The sequence below is a fragment of the Hesperophylax consimilis genome, unplaced genomic scaffold (genome assembly GCF_061612785.1).
Source record: "Hesperophylax consimilis isolate HC1 unplaced genomic scaffold, BYU_Hcon_1.0 scaffold_45, whole genome shotgun sequence".
Taxonomy (NCBI): domain Eukaryota; kingdom Metazoa; phylum Arthropoda; class Insecta; order Trichoptera; family Limnephilidae; genus Hesperophylax; species Hesperophylax consimilis.
In genome coordinates, this window is record NW_028301275.1 from 552,209 (window position 1) to 571,295 (window position 19,087).

The 19,087-nt window shown below is 36.4% G+C and overlaps 1 protein-coding gene across 1 annotated transcript; it reads left to right on the forward strand.

Moving 5' to 3' along the window:
* Positions 1-1,230: 1,230 nt before the first annotated feature.
* On the forward strand, positions 1,231-17,627 carry LOC149408904 (zinc finger protein 330 homolog). Its single transcript, XM_089650335.1, has 7 exons — positions 1,231-1,462; positions 2,966-3,116; positions 4,878-4,989; positions 6,420-6,539; positions 8,206-8,370; positions 8,768-8,878; positions 11,911-17,627. The coding sequence occupies exons 1-7, from the start codon at positions 1,323-1,325 to the stop codon at positions 12,066-12,068; spliced, it is 957 nt and encodes a 318-aa protein (XP_089506461.1). The 5' UTR covers positions 1,231-1,322; the 3' UTR covers positions 12,069-17,627.
* Positions 17,628-19,087: the final 1,460 nt, after the last annotated feature.

Genomic DNA, 19,087 nt, shown 5'->3' on the forward strand with positions numbered 1-19,087 from the left:
AGATACCATGTCTGGCCTTCTCGTCTGTCTCATCTGTCTCGGAGGTACCGATAGGACCCGCTCCTCCACTTCCACCCCTGTCGTTGTGTGGCGTAACGGTATTTTCTTTAGTCATTGAGCGTAACTATAAGTTCTCTGGTATCCCGTCTCTTGAGGCCACGGACCTAAAAAGCCCTGGACGAAACAATTCGTGAAAAATTTAAAGCCACGAGGTGAGGGGGAAGATGAATTGAAAATTCCAAACGCTAATTTATTTTTTTAATGACGTGTGCCAGTCTTTGTCTCATCAAATACCACAATAAATCATAAGCCGTTATAACTGCATTAAAAACACAAAATTAAATAATAGTTCATTATGCACCACTTTGCATACAAATCAGTTCAAAATTTAGTCGTACAAGATGGCTGCCAGGTAATTTGCTCCCCCTCACGCTATATTTTGCTTCAATGTCATCCATACAAAATACAGTAGCTTTAATTTTCTGTCCAGGGCTTTTTAGGACCATGCTCGAGGCAGGCACGGGTTCATGCAGCTGGTGTCGCAATTTCTAGCGCAAGATGTGGCTGGGAGGCTCGTTCCGCATCTATCATCACGAATAGCTTAACCTTTCTGGTCTGAAGGGGTATTTAGGTATATTTATAGCTAATCGGTGCACATATGTAACTTTTAAATTGATTTTACTAAGTTTATAATAATGTTCTTGTTCCTAGATTTAATTATAATCATTTTCTGAAATTCATATTGATAGCTCTCTACTATATATACTTCTATTTGCGAAATTTCTTCTACGATTGCCTCGGCCTGGTGGTCTGGGTGGGTTTTATTGCCCCTATTGTTTGGTTTCGGTGTTCCCAGTATTTTTCGTTTATGCTTTGTGTCGTGTTACCTTGTTTTAAATGTCTACTTTAAAGAAATGTGCTTATCCTAGCTTTCTAATTTTATTAAGGTATCCACTTTGTACATAAAACTAACTCCAAACTAACAGCCTGTTGTATAACCGCCAAATTCACTAAGATATGAACTGGCACATATTAAAGTCGGGTTGTTCTGTGAATTCTAGCCATTGTAAATACTTAAGGGCATATCAAATTTCCTATAATCCCCAATCCTGACAAATTTTGCGGGTTCTTACCCCAATTTCCTTAGCGTATCGACACAAAAATATCGATTCGACTTGCATAGAGACTCCATCACTAAAATTTGACAACTTTCAATCATTACGAAAAATAACCTCACAAAATTTTGAAAGTTGTCCGGTCCGACAGGACAGCGCCTTTAATTCGTTTATTTGATCTTTAATTAGTGAAGTCATCAAGTGAAAATGCCCAAGAAGAAGACGGGACAGCGTAAGAAGGCCGAGAAGCAAAAGCTCAGGCAGAAAGAAATCCGAAATGCAAAAGAAAATGTCGAGTTGGCCGAACATCCTTGTAACGCTACAATGGAGTGCGAAAAGTGTCAGAAGTATGTATTTTTACAGCATTTTCAATCTTCAATGACCTGGTTCTAGTCTGAACTTTAATATTGATTTTATCCCAGAATTATGGGCCAAGCTATTATTTACCACTCCCTCATTTTTAAGCTGTTCATTAATTTGTTAAATGCTCAGTTCCTACATCCAAATTAAATGTTATATACTTTCTAAAGGCAGCTTCTATTTTGCAAATTCGTTTCATTACCTGTACATTAGCCTTTTTTCTGTTGAATAATACATTTTTAACCCTTTTGATTTATGCATCCAAGTGTAATAAATTATTTCAGCATAAATTAATGTTCTGTTTTATCTAACCCCTAATAATTTGGGGTTAGTTAATATGATATTAATATTTATATAATTTTCAAATATTAAATTCAATTATTGAAAATAATATATGAAAAATGAGTGTATTCATGATGTGTATTTTATTTATTTGATCCTCTGATCATAATAATACTTGATTCAAATCTTTCTCAAACTGCATTAATATAAACAAACTACTAAATACAGCGTGTCGTAATAATTTTCAAAAGGATTCGGCCCACCATGCAAACATCAATTTACATAAACAAACGGTAATTATTTACCTACGACTACCGTTTGAGAAAATTTTCCGTACATGTTAGGTTAGGTTGGAATTAGGTAGAATTAAATCACAAACCAGTCTATACAAACCTAGCGTAGCCCACAAACTACTTGAAAACTGGGATATAACTCTAAAGGGGACGCGAGCAGGCGTTATTAAAGGGGCAATTTTTTGTAGTAGTAAAAACGGTAGTCGTAGGTAAATATTTACCAAACAAACTACTAGATACTGCATGTCATGCTAATTTTTAAAAGGATTCGGCCCACATTAAATGTTTTCGTAAACCAAAATTGCGGCAACTTTGTTGTCATTTTTGAATTGGTACCCTGTATCTAGATATATTTGGTCGATTGTTGTAGCATATTAACCTGTTGTAGGCCAGTGCATAAAAATATTTCTCCACATTTTAAATACTGCTAAACGATTCTTTTCTTGTGTAAGGACAGAGAACCAAATAAATTGCAAATTCTCCAAAATAAAGCAATGAGAATAATACTTAGGCGAACAGGTTTTCAAAAGTATTTTAAATGTTAAAGGAACTAAATTGGCCAGCGGTGAAATAGATGCTGACCTTGAACATGATGATATTTATACAAAAAATAATAAACAACCTACTTACTTTTCAAAGAAAATTTTATACAACAAGGACATTCATCATAATATATAAGAATGAAACGAAATTAGGCTACTGAAATATTACTTCAAATACGACCCTAAGTCGTTGGAAACTTGCCTTTCGGTTGACTATATTATTTAGACGGTACTTTTGGCACCTATCATATTAAATTAACAATGTTTCCTTGTGTAAGTTACTGGAAATTTATGTTATCGAATCTTTTATACCATTATACCATCCAATCTTATGAAAATAGGATAATTATTAATTTATATGCTGTGTTGTCAGGAAGCAGAAAAGTCGAGCGTTCTGCTACTTCTGCCAGTCACTACAACGCCTGCCCATCTGCGCGCAGTGCGGCAAGGTCAAGTGCATGCTCAAGACCGGAGACTGCGTTGTTAAACACGCCGGGGTCTTCACCACTGGACTTGGGATGGTGGTAAGTTATCAGTTTACCCATAGATAATAGAAACAAGAGAAGCAAACTTTAGGCCATGAACCATTATTAGTATGAAACCGCATGTACAAAGAGTGCCCAACATTGTTCAACTATACTACTGAAAATCGCATCTGCAAATTTGTGCCTACACACCAAACACATAGTCCGCCCCTTTAGTAGTTTGTGGAGTGTCGATTCATTATATTAACACATTCTTTGCGGGAAACGAGAAAACTCGTCATACGCCTTTTTACAGTGAGACGCGGGAGACAAGTTTACTCGTTTTGTTGCGCAGAGCGGCAAGGAGCGGGAAACTTGTAAACAAGTGGTTCTAAATGGGTGCGGGGTCATGTGTTTTCTATTGTCGGCGGTACCCGATCTATCTACCTGTCAATACAATAAGTTTGAAACAATAATAAAATCGTTGTCGCGAATGTTCCGCTCACAAACCACGCAGTGAAATGCGGTACATGTGCAAGTTTTGCAATGTGCCCCTACATAAAGGAAAGTGTTTCGAACGCTATCACACATTGAAGCACTATTAGGTTATAGTTTTTTTTTATATGTATTGAAAATTTCTAAATAATCTTGTAATTTTGTATGAATAAATTTCGATTTGTTATTTCGATTGTGAAATACTGTTTTTTCTATGATTCCCAAGAAAGTAGAAAGTTTTTGTTCATAAAAAAAGGAATTACACATACATTACTAAGTAAATAAATAGAGACATCTTTTTAAAGTAAAACACGGAAAGTTTCATCGAAAAATATCAAATAGATCATAAGATACGAATATTTTGCGGAAAGTCTAATTTTGGTGCTAAAATTTAAAAAAACACCCGCGCTTCGCCCCCAATTTGGCGGTAAAATGCCCGACCATATAATGTTAATGAAAAAAAATTTATTGCCATATTAAATGTATATTATACACGGTGTCCGGAAACTCGTAGTACAAGCGGGAAACTGGAGAATCTACACCACATGGGGAACCCAAAAAAACATAAAGTTTTTTGATTTGAGCATTTTCAAAAAAAAAAAAAAAAACCAAAAAAAAATATTTTTCGGCTATTTTAGGGTTAAAGTTTTTTCTGGTGTTTAGGGTTGAATAACAGATGTTTTAACCCTGCAGAGCAGAAATATTTTATGATTACACCGGGTTAAATGAAGGGTGATTTCAAAATAATGCTTCAAATCCGAGTTTCTTCATTTGTTTTACTTTCAAATAGTTTTAATTAGTTGGGTACTTTGATCTTCAGTAATAATTTATAAGAATTTGATTAAAAAAAAAAAAAAAAAAATCAACTTCAAACTCGATTTACTCGATAACGAAAGCTCAAATAAAAAAAAATATACTACAAAATCGACTCCAAATGTGATGTAGATTCACCAGTTTCCCGCTTGTACTACGAGTTTCCGGACACCCTGTATATGTCAAAGTTGACTAAGTGCAACAAACTTTTCAGTCAAGTAAATAAAATTATTTTCTATTCCAGTCTTAACAAAAATATTTATTTTACAAAGTACAAACATGTAAAAAAAAAATTTAAAACTCAAACTCTGACTTTAAGCTTATCTCTGCCACTGTCAGCAATACTTAAGCATATTTTGCTTCTCGTATCTTGTGCAAGATGGGTGGCAAGGTGGGAGGACGGGCTAAAACACATTGTGTCGAAGCATGCCGTGTGGTGGGATAGATTGTGTTGAAAAGGCCAGTGTTCTAAAGATTAATATAATATGTATTTGCCATTATTTCTTGTTACAGGGTGCAATTTGTGATTTCTGTGAAGCTTGGGTTTGCCACGGGAGGAAGTGCTTAACCAGTCACGCCTGTACTTGTCCCCTGACTGAGGCCAACTGTATGGAGTGCGAAAGAGGTAATTTGGCATATTGTGTGTGATGGTCAGAGTTAGCAGTGTGTAGATTAGCCGGAATGATTTCTTGAGCCCGAGTCCTAGAACTTTGCCGGAAGCGGATCCCACTCCTACTACTTTTTAAAATTAACCACAGGTGCAGGTTTCACAGTGGTGTTTTCTCTTTCTTACACCGTTTAGAACATATTTCTCACCATGACAGTAAGGCAGATACAGATACAACAGATTTCTCACCATGACAGTAAGGCAGATACAGATACAACAGATTTCTCACCATGACAGTAAGGCAGATACAGATACAACAGATTTCTCACCATGACAGTAAGGCAGATACAGATACAACAGATTTCTCACCATGACAGTAAGGCAGATACAGGTACAACAGATTTCTCACCATGACAGTAAGGCAGATACAGGTACAACAGATTTCTCACCATGACAGTAAGGCAGATACAGATACAACAGATTTCTCACCATGACAGTAAGGCAGATACAACAGATTTCTATGAGACCTGTATGAGCTTTTCCCGAAAGCGAACAAATTTGCCTGTGGTGTTAATACATACTTAATTTTTGTTAGTTTTCATTTTATTGTCCAATTATTCTGTATTCTGATGAGTCCCAAATGCTCTCCACTGTCCGGAGCCAGTGGGGCTATGGCATCGGTAAGGTTGGGAGGTATCTCGCTATTCAGAGCTGGTCACCAAATACGGTTAAAGGCATTTCAAGCAACATTTTGAGGTGATTTTGATGGTGATCTTCAGGGCAATGGCTGACAGTATCTACCATTCTGGCTATACAAATCGCCTTGATAATATTTCTAAGTAGGTACTTAAATACAACCCCTATAGTGCGGCTGGCTGCTTTTGTGGTCCTGTGAAATTATAACTACCTTGAGGTGCACTGCAGTGGGCAGTGCGTAAAGCTAAGTTTTAAATGTTTTGGATGTATTTCGTTATTGTCAATGAAAAATCCAAACTAAGAAAGTTGTCACTGTAGAAGTGTGTCGATTATTTCTATTCAAATTTTAAATATCATATTTGGATTTGAGAAATTTACTAAATTTCATCCGTCTCATTGGGATAAAGCATTACACAACTTGTCCAAAGAAACATCACATTTCAATAGTAATTCTTTTTTCAAACTTTATTCTGGCAGGTAGGTAGTTAACATAATATTGAAAAAAAATGCGAATAAGAATGTCCGAATAAACACAGCGATTTAACATTTGAAAAAAGAATCTTTAATGAACCATTAAAAAGGCCACCAACTTCAACCAGAAACGGAACGTAAAAAAATAATTTACAGATGTGCGAAATGCAAAACTGTTGAGTTAAAATAGGACTTGGCTACGCTTAGTCGACAATAAATTAATGCATGATTTTCACATAACACACTGACTGCAGTTTTTAATTTTAATGTTTTAATTTTAGGTGTTTGGGAGCATGGCGGCAGGGTGTTCCGCTGCTGCTTCTGCAATGGTTTCCTGTGCGAAGATGACCAGTTTGAGCACCAGGCCTCCTGCCAAATATTAGAATCGGAAGACTACAAATGTAAGTGCATACTTTCTAGATTCTTGAGAGGAGTGGCGGGATTCACTTTCTAGATTCTTGAGAGAAGTGGCGGGATTCACTTTCTAGATTCTTGAGAGAAGATGCGGAATTCAGAATCGGAAGACTACAAATGTAAGTGCATACTTTCTAGATTCTTGAGAGGAGTGGCGGGATTCACTTTCTAGATTCTTGAGAGAAGTGGCGGGATTCACTTTCTAGATTCTTGAGAGAAGTGGTGGGATTCACTTTCTAGATTCTTGAGAGAAGAGGCGGGATTCACATTATAGGACCAAGTAAGAAGCTCTATTATTGGAGAAGAAATTATTCCAGAGCAGAAATAAAGCATAAGGTCTTCCTCGGGTATTCTGACAATAAAAAGAACAAACTTTGAAATTTTCATTAAAATCGGTCTAGTAATTTTTGAGTCTAAGAAACATTAATTTTTATATACATATAAATAAATATTTGTGCTTCTTTATGCCTAGTAGGGTAGTTGTGGTTCACAGGTTTTTTGCTTTTAAGGGTTAATGCATTGTATTCCCAAGAGTTAATAAATTTGCGTCAACTATGTTGGGAAGGTAGCCCAAAGGAGTTGTAAATATGTGAAGACTGAAAGTTTATTTTTTTGATTCTGATTGTCTTACTAAAGTATTTAGTATTTTCATCAATTGATGATTGATTGATTTTAAAAACAATCTAAAACCGACAATTCGTAAACGGTTCGAGCTGGCTACGACGTCATCGTAATATAAAGAACGCTACTGGCTACAGCTGTAACCTTAATTCTCAGCCGGCGTGATGTCACCAACGCCATATACACAAACATGTCATTTCAACGGCAAATAGAGATGTGCAATTTTAAATTATTGTAGAAAATTTATTCATCAATATATAAAGCTACACCAAGGCAAACAAAACGATTTACTATAACTACAAAATGTCTTATTCATCTCTTCAGCACATTGTTATTTCAAGAGATTTGGGAATCGCATTTGATACGCACCTAACATTTCACGTCCACATAGAAACGATATGCAACAAAGCTTTAAGAATGCTAGGATTTGTGCTAAGCAAGTGGTTCTGTAATATGGGGACCAATGGATTTTACTTCCTCTCAAATGATAGAGAAAGTACAAAAGAAGTTTCTGAGATATTTATATCTAAGAGACTTCGGATATTATCCCTGGTTATATCCATCAGCCTTTTTGTCCTGCATGCTGGGTATTAATAGCCTCACCGATAGAAGGAAAACTGCTTTGCTGACAACAGCATATAAACTTCTAAACGGTAACATCTGTATTCCCGATATAATAGAAAAATTTGAGTTTTATGTCTCCGACAATTACACAAGAGCGCGCAGGCACAGAACCTTTGTCGTTCCAAAATGCAGAACTAACTTACCAATAGTAATGCCGCTTGGATATAGATATTTTCCAATTAAATATTCAACAGTTCAAAATAAAATAAAATAAAATGTTTATTTATTATTGGTTATGTTTAACTGTAAATGTGCATTTAAAATAAAATAAATAATGTAAAAAAACCGTAATATTTGTCCTGTGCTACTTCATTGGCCTCCATCGATTGCAGACCCAACCTCTCCTCGCACAGCCTTTGGATTCAAATACTTTCAACCTCTAATTATGAATTTAATAATGTTATTCAGGTCAGTCGTGCAATCGCCTGGGCCAGTATTCGTGCCTCCGCTGCAAGACGTGCTACTGCGACGACCACGTCAAGAGGAAGGGCTTCAAGTACGAGAAGAATAAGCCCATCCCGTGCCCCAAGTGCAATTACGAGACCTCGCAGACCAAGGATCTCAGCATGTCCAGTAAGCATTCTCTCCTTTCTTCTCCTGATTTAACCATACATATTGCCCAACATTGTTCATCCATACTACTGCAAATTGCATCTATGCACAGCTGCACCCCGCCTTTATTTCTATCTACACTCAATCGCACAAGTTCTCGGTGAGTGGTGAGTCAACACGGTTCGGACCCGCACCAGAACCCTGCGAGTGTGAGAATGTGCGAGGTGCTTGTCCTGGTCTTGGACCGAGTTTGGGGCTGGAACCGTGCGTCATACAGCTCGTACCCAAGAACTCGGACCCATTCCTAGAACCCGAGTTCTTTTAAAAGGAAGCACTCCTCGGAGGCCTTCGGCAAAACACAGAACCTACTCATCTCTATGCTGGAATATTCAATATTATTTATTTATTATGTTTCCAGCCCGGACGCACAAGTTCGGCAGACAGGGTAACACGGATGGAGATGAGGACGGAGAAGAATACGGAGGATATGGATTCTATTCTGGAACATCCAACGATTATGGAGCGGGACGTAAGTCTTTTTCAAATTACATTGTTAGAGCATGCTATTGTCTCCCACCCATTCAAATCGATGTTCGTGTTCGATCAACGGTTAGGTTTCAGGGATACGGAAAAAATGTTTAGTCGGTTCAAATTTAGGGTATTTCTTAAATTTCGGTTTTGTGGGGACCAATAGTGCCTTAATAAAATAAGGATTTATAAATATTTATATTAAATGTGTATAAAATAAGAATATAAAACATAATGTGAACAGTAGAGCCTTGATAATCCAAACTAATGAAAAACAACACCTATACGGACTCACATAGCGTTTGGATTATAGTATGTTTGATAGAAAAATTAAATTAAACAGCCTAAAATGAAATAGCTGCTACGGCCGTGAAAATGACTGTTTTTTTTTTAAATTATATTTAATGAAATCATTTTTTTTATGAGAAAGTGAAGTTGCAGACATTCCATCTTTCAAACTAGTCAACGGCACACTTGTTTAAAGTTTTATGTTTTCACTTTGGCGTAAAAACCATGTTTATAACCCAAGAATGGCGACACATTACGCTGTACATCATGGCTTGGCCTATTTCAGCACAGAGTAGCGTGAACACGGCGCAAGAGCTCTTATGTAACTACAGAAGAACATAGCGTTATTCAGTTGGGTCGTTTAACAGTTCGTATTAGCCTGCTGTATATGGAAAGCCGACTATTAGAACTAAATATTTGTGTAAGTTGTGTGCACTAATAACAAAGTCAAGGAATCGAATTCGAGTCTCGCACATGAAAACTTAATGTCGACACAGATGTAACAGTACAGATTTTCTTAATCTTAACACATTGTAGTCGGGCACTTCAAACAATAGACTCTAGCCTATAGCGGGTGTTTTTCGCGATTAGCACAAAAATATATCGCTTTCTTAAAATTGATACAATTTATAAACCAAATAATATTTTCAATTGAAATTTTCAAAGAAATCATATATGACATTTGATCATCAAAAATAAATTATAATTGCTTTGATTACATCATAATTTCACCACATTTCAAAGCTGAATATAAAAACCTGATATTAATTCAGTAAATAGCATTCAATATTCAATATTTGAAAATTCCATGTAAAAGATAACATGTTTATTTATTTCATATAGTTATATAATAAATAATAATATGTATTTGCCATGCCCGCAATTTTACAATCGCTGGATGTGTGAAATCTGATCACGTAAATATTGAACAGTGTCGCCTAAGGCGAACACTCAATAACTCATAAGTTTAATTGCTTCTTGTCAAAAAAGAGTCTTTTGAGGTTGCCTCGCCTAATTGAAGAGCCCATTTCACTTATGAATGATATGTAGTATTTATTCTTTCAAGGAATCAGTACACTTCATATGTTGATAATCCATCACACACCATAAGAGCATGTATCATTGGCTTGTAAAGACATTTTTGTAGGGATAAAGTCCTATACAATTAAAATATATTCAAATAATAAAATACCACACAGTAAACAAAACAATGCGAGCGGTATGAAAAATAGTCCAATACGTGAAATGACTCAAACTAAACTGGAGATTGAGATCACATAAAAACTGTAGATTTGTGGCGACGCCTTTACAAGCGGGACACTAGCCAATCCGGACAAGGCATCTCAAATAACGTCGACAGACTGTCGCCTAGCACCCAGGTGGCAAATTACCGTTCAAGGCGTTTTATTTCACGCTGATAACGAACCCGTATAATGCCGTTTCCCGCCAAAAACAGCGGGAAACGGCAGTGACAGTCGATAAAAACGGCATTTGCCGTGTCCCACAGTTGACTGACAGTCCGCGAAAAACGGCAAATGCCGTGTCCCGACGACAATGTGTTAATAATGTATACATTCTGCATACTCTATGTGTATTCCAACATTTAGTACTTCAACGACAAATAAAACTTTCATCTTTACTAAAGATTTCCTAGGAGGGAAACACTCAAATGAGTTTATAAACCACCAAACTCCGTATGAATAGTAAATTTGCAGTGCTCATGTCAAAAACCATTGATTCTGAACATTTTACTTGTGTGAATAGGATTTGCATGCGAAAAATCTTCGAAATAGTGTGGAGAGAGTTGCAACGCATTAACACTTAGAAGACGGCTAATATTGTGGAGAGAGTTGCAACGCCATCTGTTGGACGTTGCAAATCTCTCTAAGGCGATGCCATACGTAGTAATGCAAAATCATGTGTTTTTGGTTTGAAAATTTGGTCGTTTAGAAATGTTTCAGATGCTTTAATTAAATACTGCGAGTAGAATACATCTTGGCCTTTGAAATAATCTAGTATTTTTTAGATAAGTCTTTTTATAAGCCCAGAAAAAAATAATGTAAAGGCCTGTTTTAGTTCAAAATCTCCTACTTATGAACCCATTTTCGGTTATGATTTTATTGTATAATGTGGCAAATTAAGTTATATATAAAATGATCGAAAAAAAATTAAATATTTATGCCTGAACATCCACAAAATAAAATAAAAGGCACTTTTTGGCTATGTTTTTTTCTTGCATAAATCAAAACAGGCGGATGATGTTAAGCCTGAATTTAAACCTTATCGCCATCTACGTAAGGGTTGTTATTGATAGCGGCTCAATTTAAAATATTACACGACGTAGTGCATCGCCTTAAAATAATTAGTAGTATTGTTACCGCGCGTGTAGGAGGTGCAGTGAGTGAAGCGGATACCAAATTAAGTGGGCCTCCAACTACAAACTTGCCGCTATTTAAGGGGCCGAAGACCGACAGGTCTCCCGGCCAAGGGGGATCGATAAATATCGGGGAACAATTTAAAATAATTGACAGGCATCTACAATGTCAACGTTTTACTTTGGAATTTTCATGGACAATATTGAAATGCGTTCAAAACATCTAAAACCTAGCTCTATACACTGCACATTGCAGTGCACCTGAAGGTAGTCATGATTTTACTGAACTGCCATTGTAGTTGGTCGTATCCTAAGGGTTAATTTTGTTTGTTGGGCCTGTTGAATTTATGTGCTTTTCTTTCTTTTTCCAGCAATCGAATGTTACGGATATGCAGGCCCCTCAAGCGAGACCAGTTCCGACGATGACGATGATGATGACGATGAATCTGGATCCTCGGAAGAAGAGGAATCCGAACAGGATAGTCAGGACGAGGCGGGAGCTAAGAAAGAAGAACCCAAGAAGGAATAGACCATTCATTTTTTTCTTTGAATTCCATTTTATATACAAGAAGCACTGTCATTTTGTGGTATTTGTAAAGATAACCTAGCAAAATTAAATACTTGTCATTGTCATAGGTTTGTTTTACAGATCACAAAATAAAAATTATAATTATTTTATTAGAAACATTCTCAAAATCGACAATTTTTTTTAGTATACTTTTTAACTTGATCAATGCAGCTGTTGCATACGTGAGCCATCATTGGCTACCCTAGTATGCGTTTGTCGCACATGTGTTCCATAGAGTTCATTGTTGTCAAAAGTGCCGCGTGATAGTATAAAATGGCCATCATGGAAAAAGTTTTGTTTTTTTTTTTAATTATCTGAATACTGCACAAGAGTCCCAACCGTCCAGAGCCAGTGAGACTATTGCATCCCCAATCGAGGTATGTTGTGAGGCTGAAGGTAGAGGGGAGGGGAAGGAGATGGGAAAGAGGATGTTGGGGAAGTACCTGGCTATTCAGATCTGGTCACCAAACACGGCTAAAGCCATTTCAAGCAACGTTTCAATACTGAATGGTGGTCTTGCACTATGGCGTATCTTCCGCACGGAAAGTGCCACAAATATATCATATATCATTTTAATTGATTTAATCATGAAATTGCACATATTAGTCAAATAAAATGGACTTGCGCACACCGAGATTTGAAACCACAACCTCCGCCTCATCAGTCAAGAGCCTTACTCTTCGTGTTTAACTCATTCTTTGTGCAATCTATTTTGAATGTTAATTTAAGAGGTTCACCGCCAACTTGGAGAAACTTCGCGCTCGCCAATTGGCTTGTGTGTCAATATAATTATTAATGTTCAGTGAATACCTGGCAACTGTCATTACATGGGTTCTTTATGCTGGCCCCTGTGCTTGAGAAAATAAAAAATTGTTGTCAGCGTGCAGTTTTTGACTACCTACTCTAGTTTAAATGTTATAGCTTATGGAATATGGATGACGGAGCTCTCCAAGTTTACATATCGGAGTTTTCAAAGCCTTCACTGTCCAAGGCTGGCAGTGAACCTGTTAATTAACACTATTTAATTAATTAATCACGCCATCTTGACTTGTCATCTATATTATTATTTTACCACATCTTGTAACTTGCTATGAACAGAAAGCTGTATAAAGGACCTAGCGGCATATGGTACGGATTTCAATCTAATCTTTCTTCATATGCAAATTTCCTGTTTACCCTTACGTTGAATTAAGACTTTATTTTTTCTATATCTCTACCTACAAAAAAAAACATGTGAGCAACAAATTACTTTACAATAGAGTAATTTTATCATAATTATTTTAATTGATATCTGTACAGAAGGTGTATCTTTGAGAGCAACTTATTATGAATATAAAGAAGAGGAATCCTACCGGCTGCGCCAATTGTTATATCTCTGCCTTTACTTGCAGATTTAGTGTGTTGGGAACTCTTGATAAAGTAATAGGTTCTTTACAATAATTTTGTGTATTTACGTTACAATAAATAAGTCTGAATTTAGCTACACTGTTCATTACCCGAGGGTTGGTAATTCTCTCTTTCTAGAAGCTTGAAGTCTGACAAGGATACCCCACAGGCAATTGCTACACTCTAGCGACATCTGTCGGACTCTGGAGTAAGCTTTCTGACTAGTGCCATCTATCGCTTGAATACCCAACTTTTTACCATACACAATAAACAGCCTTACTAATAAAATAAAACACTTTTATTTTCTACGAAAGTGGGCAGGGCCACTTAAGATAATCAACCGTAAAGATGTTTGGAAACAGGCGAATTGAACATTACTATACAAATCACTTGGCTGATCGGAGCCTGAGATTGATCTTTTGAAAAGTTGGGAACAACGGCTGTTGGACTTTTAAGCCTGTGACAGATCACGCTATAAGCGTACTACATTCTCGTGGCTTGGCAGATTCCAGCATATCGCTCGCCATACATTCCCATTAGGATTGTATGGTGAGCGATATGTTGAAATAGGTCAAGCCATGATTAATTATTGCGTAATCTGTCAGCCCCATTAATGTAATTGATTTACAATGGGCTCATTAGTAGGCGGTTGGAATAATATGGACCCTGACCTTGAGGTTCTCCAGGTTATTTATTATCCCTCGGTCTTAACAATACTCGACAGCTAATGCCATCTATGGGTAACCTAACAGACTACTGCGAGTGCCATCTATAGGTGAGCTCTTACATCAGTATCAAGGATATTACAATAATGATTGCATTTTTTCTTTGTGGGAAGAAAACATGTACATCGTTTGTCTCACTATTTTTAGTGTATGAGCTGCAGCGTTATTGCGTTAGAGAATGTCCTTTTTGTTTTTTTTTTTTTTTGCTGTTTCTGAAACATAATATATAAATATATTCCAAGGGAATTCTACAACTGCCCAATGGCATCCAATACTGGGCAGAATTGGGTGGAGAAAGGATGATTGGAAATTTTACAGAACTTTTAGATCTAGTTGCTAAAAATTGATAAAACCATAAAGTTGCAGTTTTGAATACTGATACTGAAACATTCTTCCATTCACTTTACTTTATTGGTTGCTTTTCTACAAATTTAATGTGGCCATCTTAGTATAAGACTTCACAATAAGTATATATTTAAAATCCATTCCACATTTCAATGTCAAAAGTCAAAGTAACTTCCATTTAGCAATTCAGTTTTTAATTGAATGCAGTATGTTTCTTTTTATTTCTTAACCTTATCAACGTGGCTGTTGCATATGTGATCCATCAGTGTCTATCCTCGTATGCGAATGTCGCATATGTGATCCATGAAGTTTCACGAATACACGTTTTGCATCAAAATGTGCTGCGTGGTAGCAGTGGCGGCTCATGACTTTTCGGTGTACTAGAGTGCTAATATTCTGACCGAGTCGCGAATTATGGAAAAGGCACAAAACGCCGCTTGCGGTTGCTTTGTTCCTTTCCGGTAATTTGTGGCTCGGTCATAGCACGGTCGTGGTATGCTCCGGTTATGTGAGCAGTCTTCTTTAAACGGTTGTGTTCCTTAAGCGCGTATACTCGCTCGAGGTAGCAGTGCTGACAAGGCCGATCGCATAAAATTAGTGTATTAACAGGCTGTTCTATATGACGATTTGATTTCGCAGCCTGCCGGTACCTCCACACCAAATACCTTCCGGCAGAAAAGGGGTTAAAAATAAATAATGCACAGCGTTTCAAAATTTGTGTAAATTGTGCAATATTTTTTTTACATTCTTTAGAATACTTTTACAATGAGTAGCACATTTATATTGATTTTTTATGTAAAATAACTTTGCGTTTATTACTAAGTAATTTCCAGTCACAAATTATATTTTTAGGAAATTTTTTAAATTCATATGTCAACCTACAGGGCAAAAGTAATCACCCGATGTTCTTTTGCTGTAATTTTTTTTTTTATGATAAACTTTGGTACCGCTTGTTATTCCGTGTTCTTGCAGAGTAAACCGATTTATGTCTTGTCGATTTGTATTCTGCTTTTGTTTACTTCACAAATATCAAAACCGAATTGACATTTGGCGCCATTTGCAAAAGTTATAGCGTTTTCCAATAGGGTGATTACTTTTGCCCCACCTGTATTTAGAAATATGAAAAAAAAATTGTTATAAAATCAAGGTATTTAAATTTTACTACAAGACCTGTATTACTCATAGATAATAGAAACAAAAGGAGATATGGCATGGAAGCATGCTGACTGTTGCCGAGTTTTGACCAAACTTCACAGGCTATTAACCCTTTTCCTGCCCGAAAGTAAAGACAAGGTAGATACTCCCACGCCAAGGATTTTTAGAATATTTTACATCGCCTCATTATTTATTATCCTCAGCACTTAGAGATTGTAAATTATTACCAAAACAAAAAAAACTTGTTTACGTTACACTCTATAAAAGTCTAAGCAAGATATCTTTATGAATTGATGCATTATTTGACGAATAAAAACTATCTATGAAACATCAACAAACTTCGACCCGCCGCCATTATCAAATCAGTAATCTCACCAACACATACAGACATACTATAGTAATATCAGTATTCACGTCTCCAAAGCGGGACCTCTGCAACGGCTCACCATTAAATTTCTCACGATACAATTGTGATAATATTATTGTTTTAAACTTCATTATTTATTAAACTTTTATTTACAGTTTCTTATCGTATTATTTATGTTAATAGTTTTTATTCGAATGGTAGACTTTAAAACAAGAATGAATACACAATGCCACATTACACTGGGAACATATATCGAGCCATTTTTCTGCGGCTTTGTTTAAGTTTTGTATTCGCATAAACATGGCAGGCTCTGTATGGCTTGGATTGTTTTGATGTTTACAACCTCTTTTGAAAGCAGACGTAATGGTGTGTCATGATGAGACGAATGAGGAGTTGAGTAGAGTTGAGTTTTTTGTGGTGTTTTGCGATTACTTGTCTTATCACACATAACTGATAATCGGGGAAGCTCATACCTGAATTTTTTATGGTGTTGTGTACAGTAAAAGAATTTAACAGATATAAAATCGAGACAATATTCTCTTATTTTGTCATCAGACAAGTCGCGTCGAGCCATTATGGAGGGTTACACAAAAAAAAATATTAGGAAAAACGACAAATTAACACAATAATTAGTTTCTAAACACAGATAATTAAAATAAAATGTATATTATTACTTTTTCACTCGAAAGGCGGATATAACAACTTATTTCATGTAAAAAAACAAAACATGTTGATTACCACAAAACTTATTTGCACTAAAAATATGACCACTTAATAAAAACAATTTGTTAAAATAATAACGTTAGAACCACGATTCGTTGCAGATTCTAAGTATTCGCGAACCGTCGCGTCGAGATAAGAAGGAACCACGTGATACACTAACACAACTACGCGCGCGCGGGGAATTCAAACACTGAGAGGGGAAATATTGTAGTCTCCAGTTTGACGAGGTCTTTCATAATATAAACAAAATCATTTGTCACATCTGTGTAGAGATGTCGCTAGATAAAGGTTCAAATTATTTTTTAAGCCTGAGTTTTGCGCCATCTATACAGAAAGTTCCGAGATATCGCAAGATGAAATTAAAATCACGTATGATTGCGCGCGGCAGCGAGGGCCCGGAATCTTGAATCAAACATAGATGCGCACGGCAGCCTCCGGGTTAAAGCAGTGGAGCCATTTGAAATGATCACATTAGGTGTTTGTGTTGAAACAAAACTGTGCTGTAGATGTGATTAACAATATTGGCATACTTTTATGCACGCGGTTTTATTTTATAATGATCTCCTTTGTTTCTGTTATCTATGGTATTTCATAATAATCAGATGTTACCCCAGCGGGTACATACATATATCTAAGTAGGAACAATAAACTTCCATTTTGAATTCACACGTTCTGTCAACCTGAGACTTTGAAATTATTCTAAATAAGTAATAATAATATTATTATCATTGACTTAAGTGCTTTTTGAAAATTCTGTGATGTTTCTCCAATGTCAAGTCAAATACTGCCATGTTTAAAATATCAAGTTGAATTGTTATAGCGAATGTATATTTTATGAACTAAAACATTTCATATTTATTATTTGTCTTTTTATTTCATATCCTAAATATTCTAAAGAATGCCAGAGGACCGACTTACACTGGAAATGGTGAGTACGTTAAGTTGGGAAAAGCAACTTCATAGGTTGTGTGCGGAGAGGCCGGGCTTGCTATGGATGCAGGCCGCTGAAGCAGTGCAGCACAGGGAAGCCTGGAGGCGCTGCATCGAGGCGATGAGTCCCCAGAGAAGTTCAAATGAGATATAAGTTGTTTATCTGATTTTTTTTAAATGTAAATTCTGAGCAGACGGCCTTCGTGGTCGAAGGGTAAGGCTCTCGACTAGCAAGCCAAAGATCGTGGGTTCAAATCCCGATGTGAGCGAGTATTTTACAATTTACTCAGAGATTAAGATACTTTCAGTATCACCCTGGTGTAAGACCGCCATTCAGAATTGAAACGTTGCTTAAAATGGCTTTGGCCGTGTTTGGTGACCAGATCTGAATAGCCAGGTACTTGTCCATCTTCCTCTTCCCCATAATTTCCTTCAGCCTCACAACATATCCCAATGGTGATGCCATAGTCTCACTGGCTCCAGAAAGTTGGGTCTGTTGTGCAGTTTCACATAAAAAAAAACTGCCTGGAGCTAGTGGGACTATTGTCAGGCTGAAGGGATTGGAGAGTGGAATCAATCTGGCTAATCAGATTTATTCACCAAACATGATGTATTACAGGCATAAGTTTCGGAGAACTGCCGCTAAAGACGGATTGCAGAGGAGGGCCTAGTCAGTATTTGCTGAAATGCTGACCGTTAATTACAGAGCTTAAGTTTTATTTTATTTCAGTGTATTGGGGAAACAAACAGTTTTACAATTTCATACAAATAATTACATGTTGCATTAACCGGTGAAGTTTCCACATAAAATTCATGTTTCATACAGAAAAAAACATAAAAACACCTTGATTAACACAATGAAAATAACTGAGATATATTTAACTGAGATATCTTACATACCTCAATGAAAACACCTTAGTGAAAATAACTGAGATATCTTACACACAGCAGGGGGAGAGGGTACGTAATTAACAATTTGATTTAATGTTTTCCAATAAGCATTTAGTAAAAAACTGAACCAAGACAAATGGAAAATATCGGCATCTGAAAATATATTGTTGTATTTTATACATGTCCTTCTGAAAAATGAATGTTGTGTGTAGTTAGTTTTTGAGTGTGGGATGTGGAATAGTTTGTTTGACCGTGTGTTTCGAACTGGACAGTGGAAATGCACATTTTGCAGAAGGTAATCTTTGTCAACAGCGTCGTGGATAATTTTGAATAAAAATTTTTGGTTGGATTTATCTATTCTGTCTGCTAATGTTGGTAGTTTGTGGAATGCTAATGAGTCTTCTAAATGTTGGGTGGTTGGAAGGATTTAAAGTCTAAGTGTATCGGAACTAATTCCT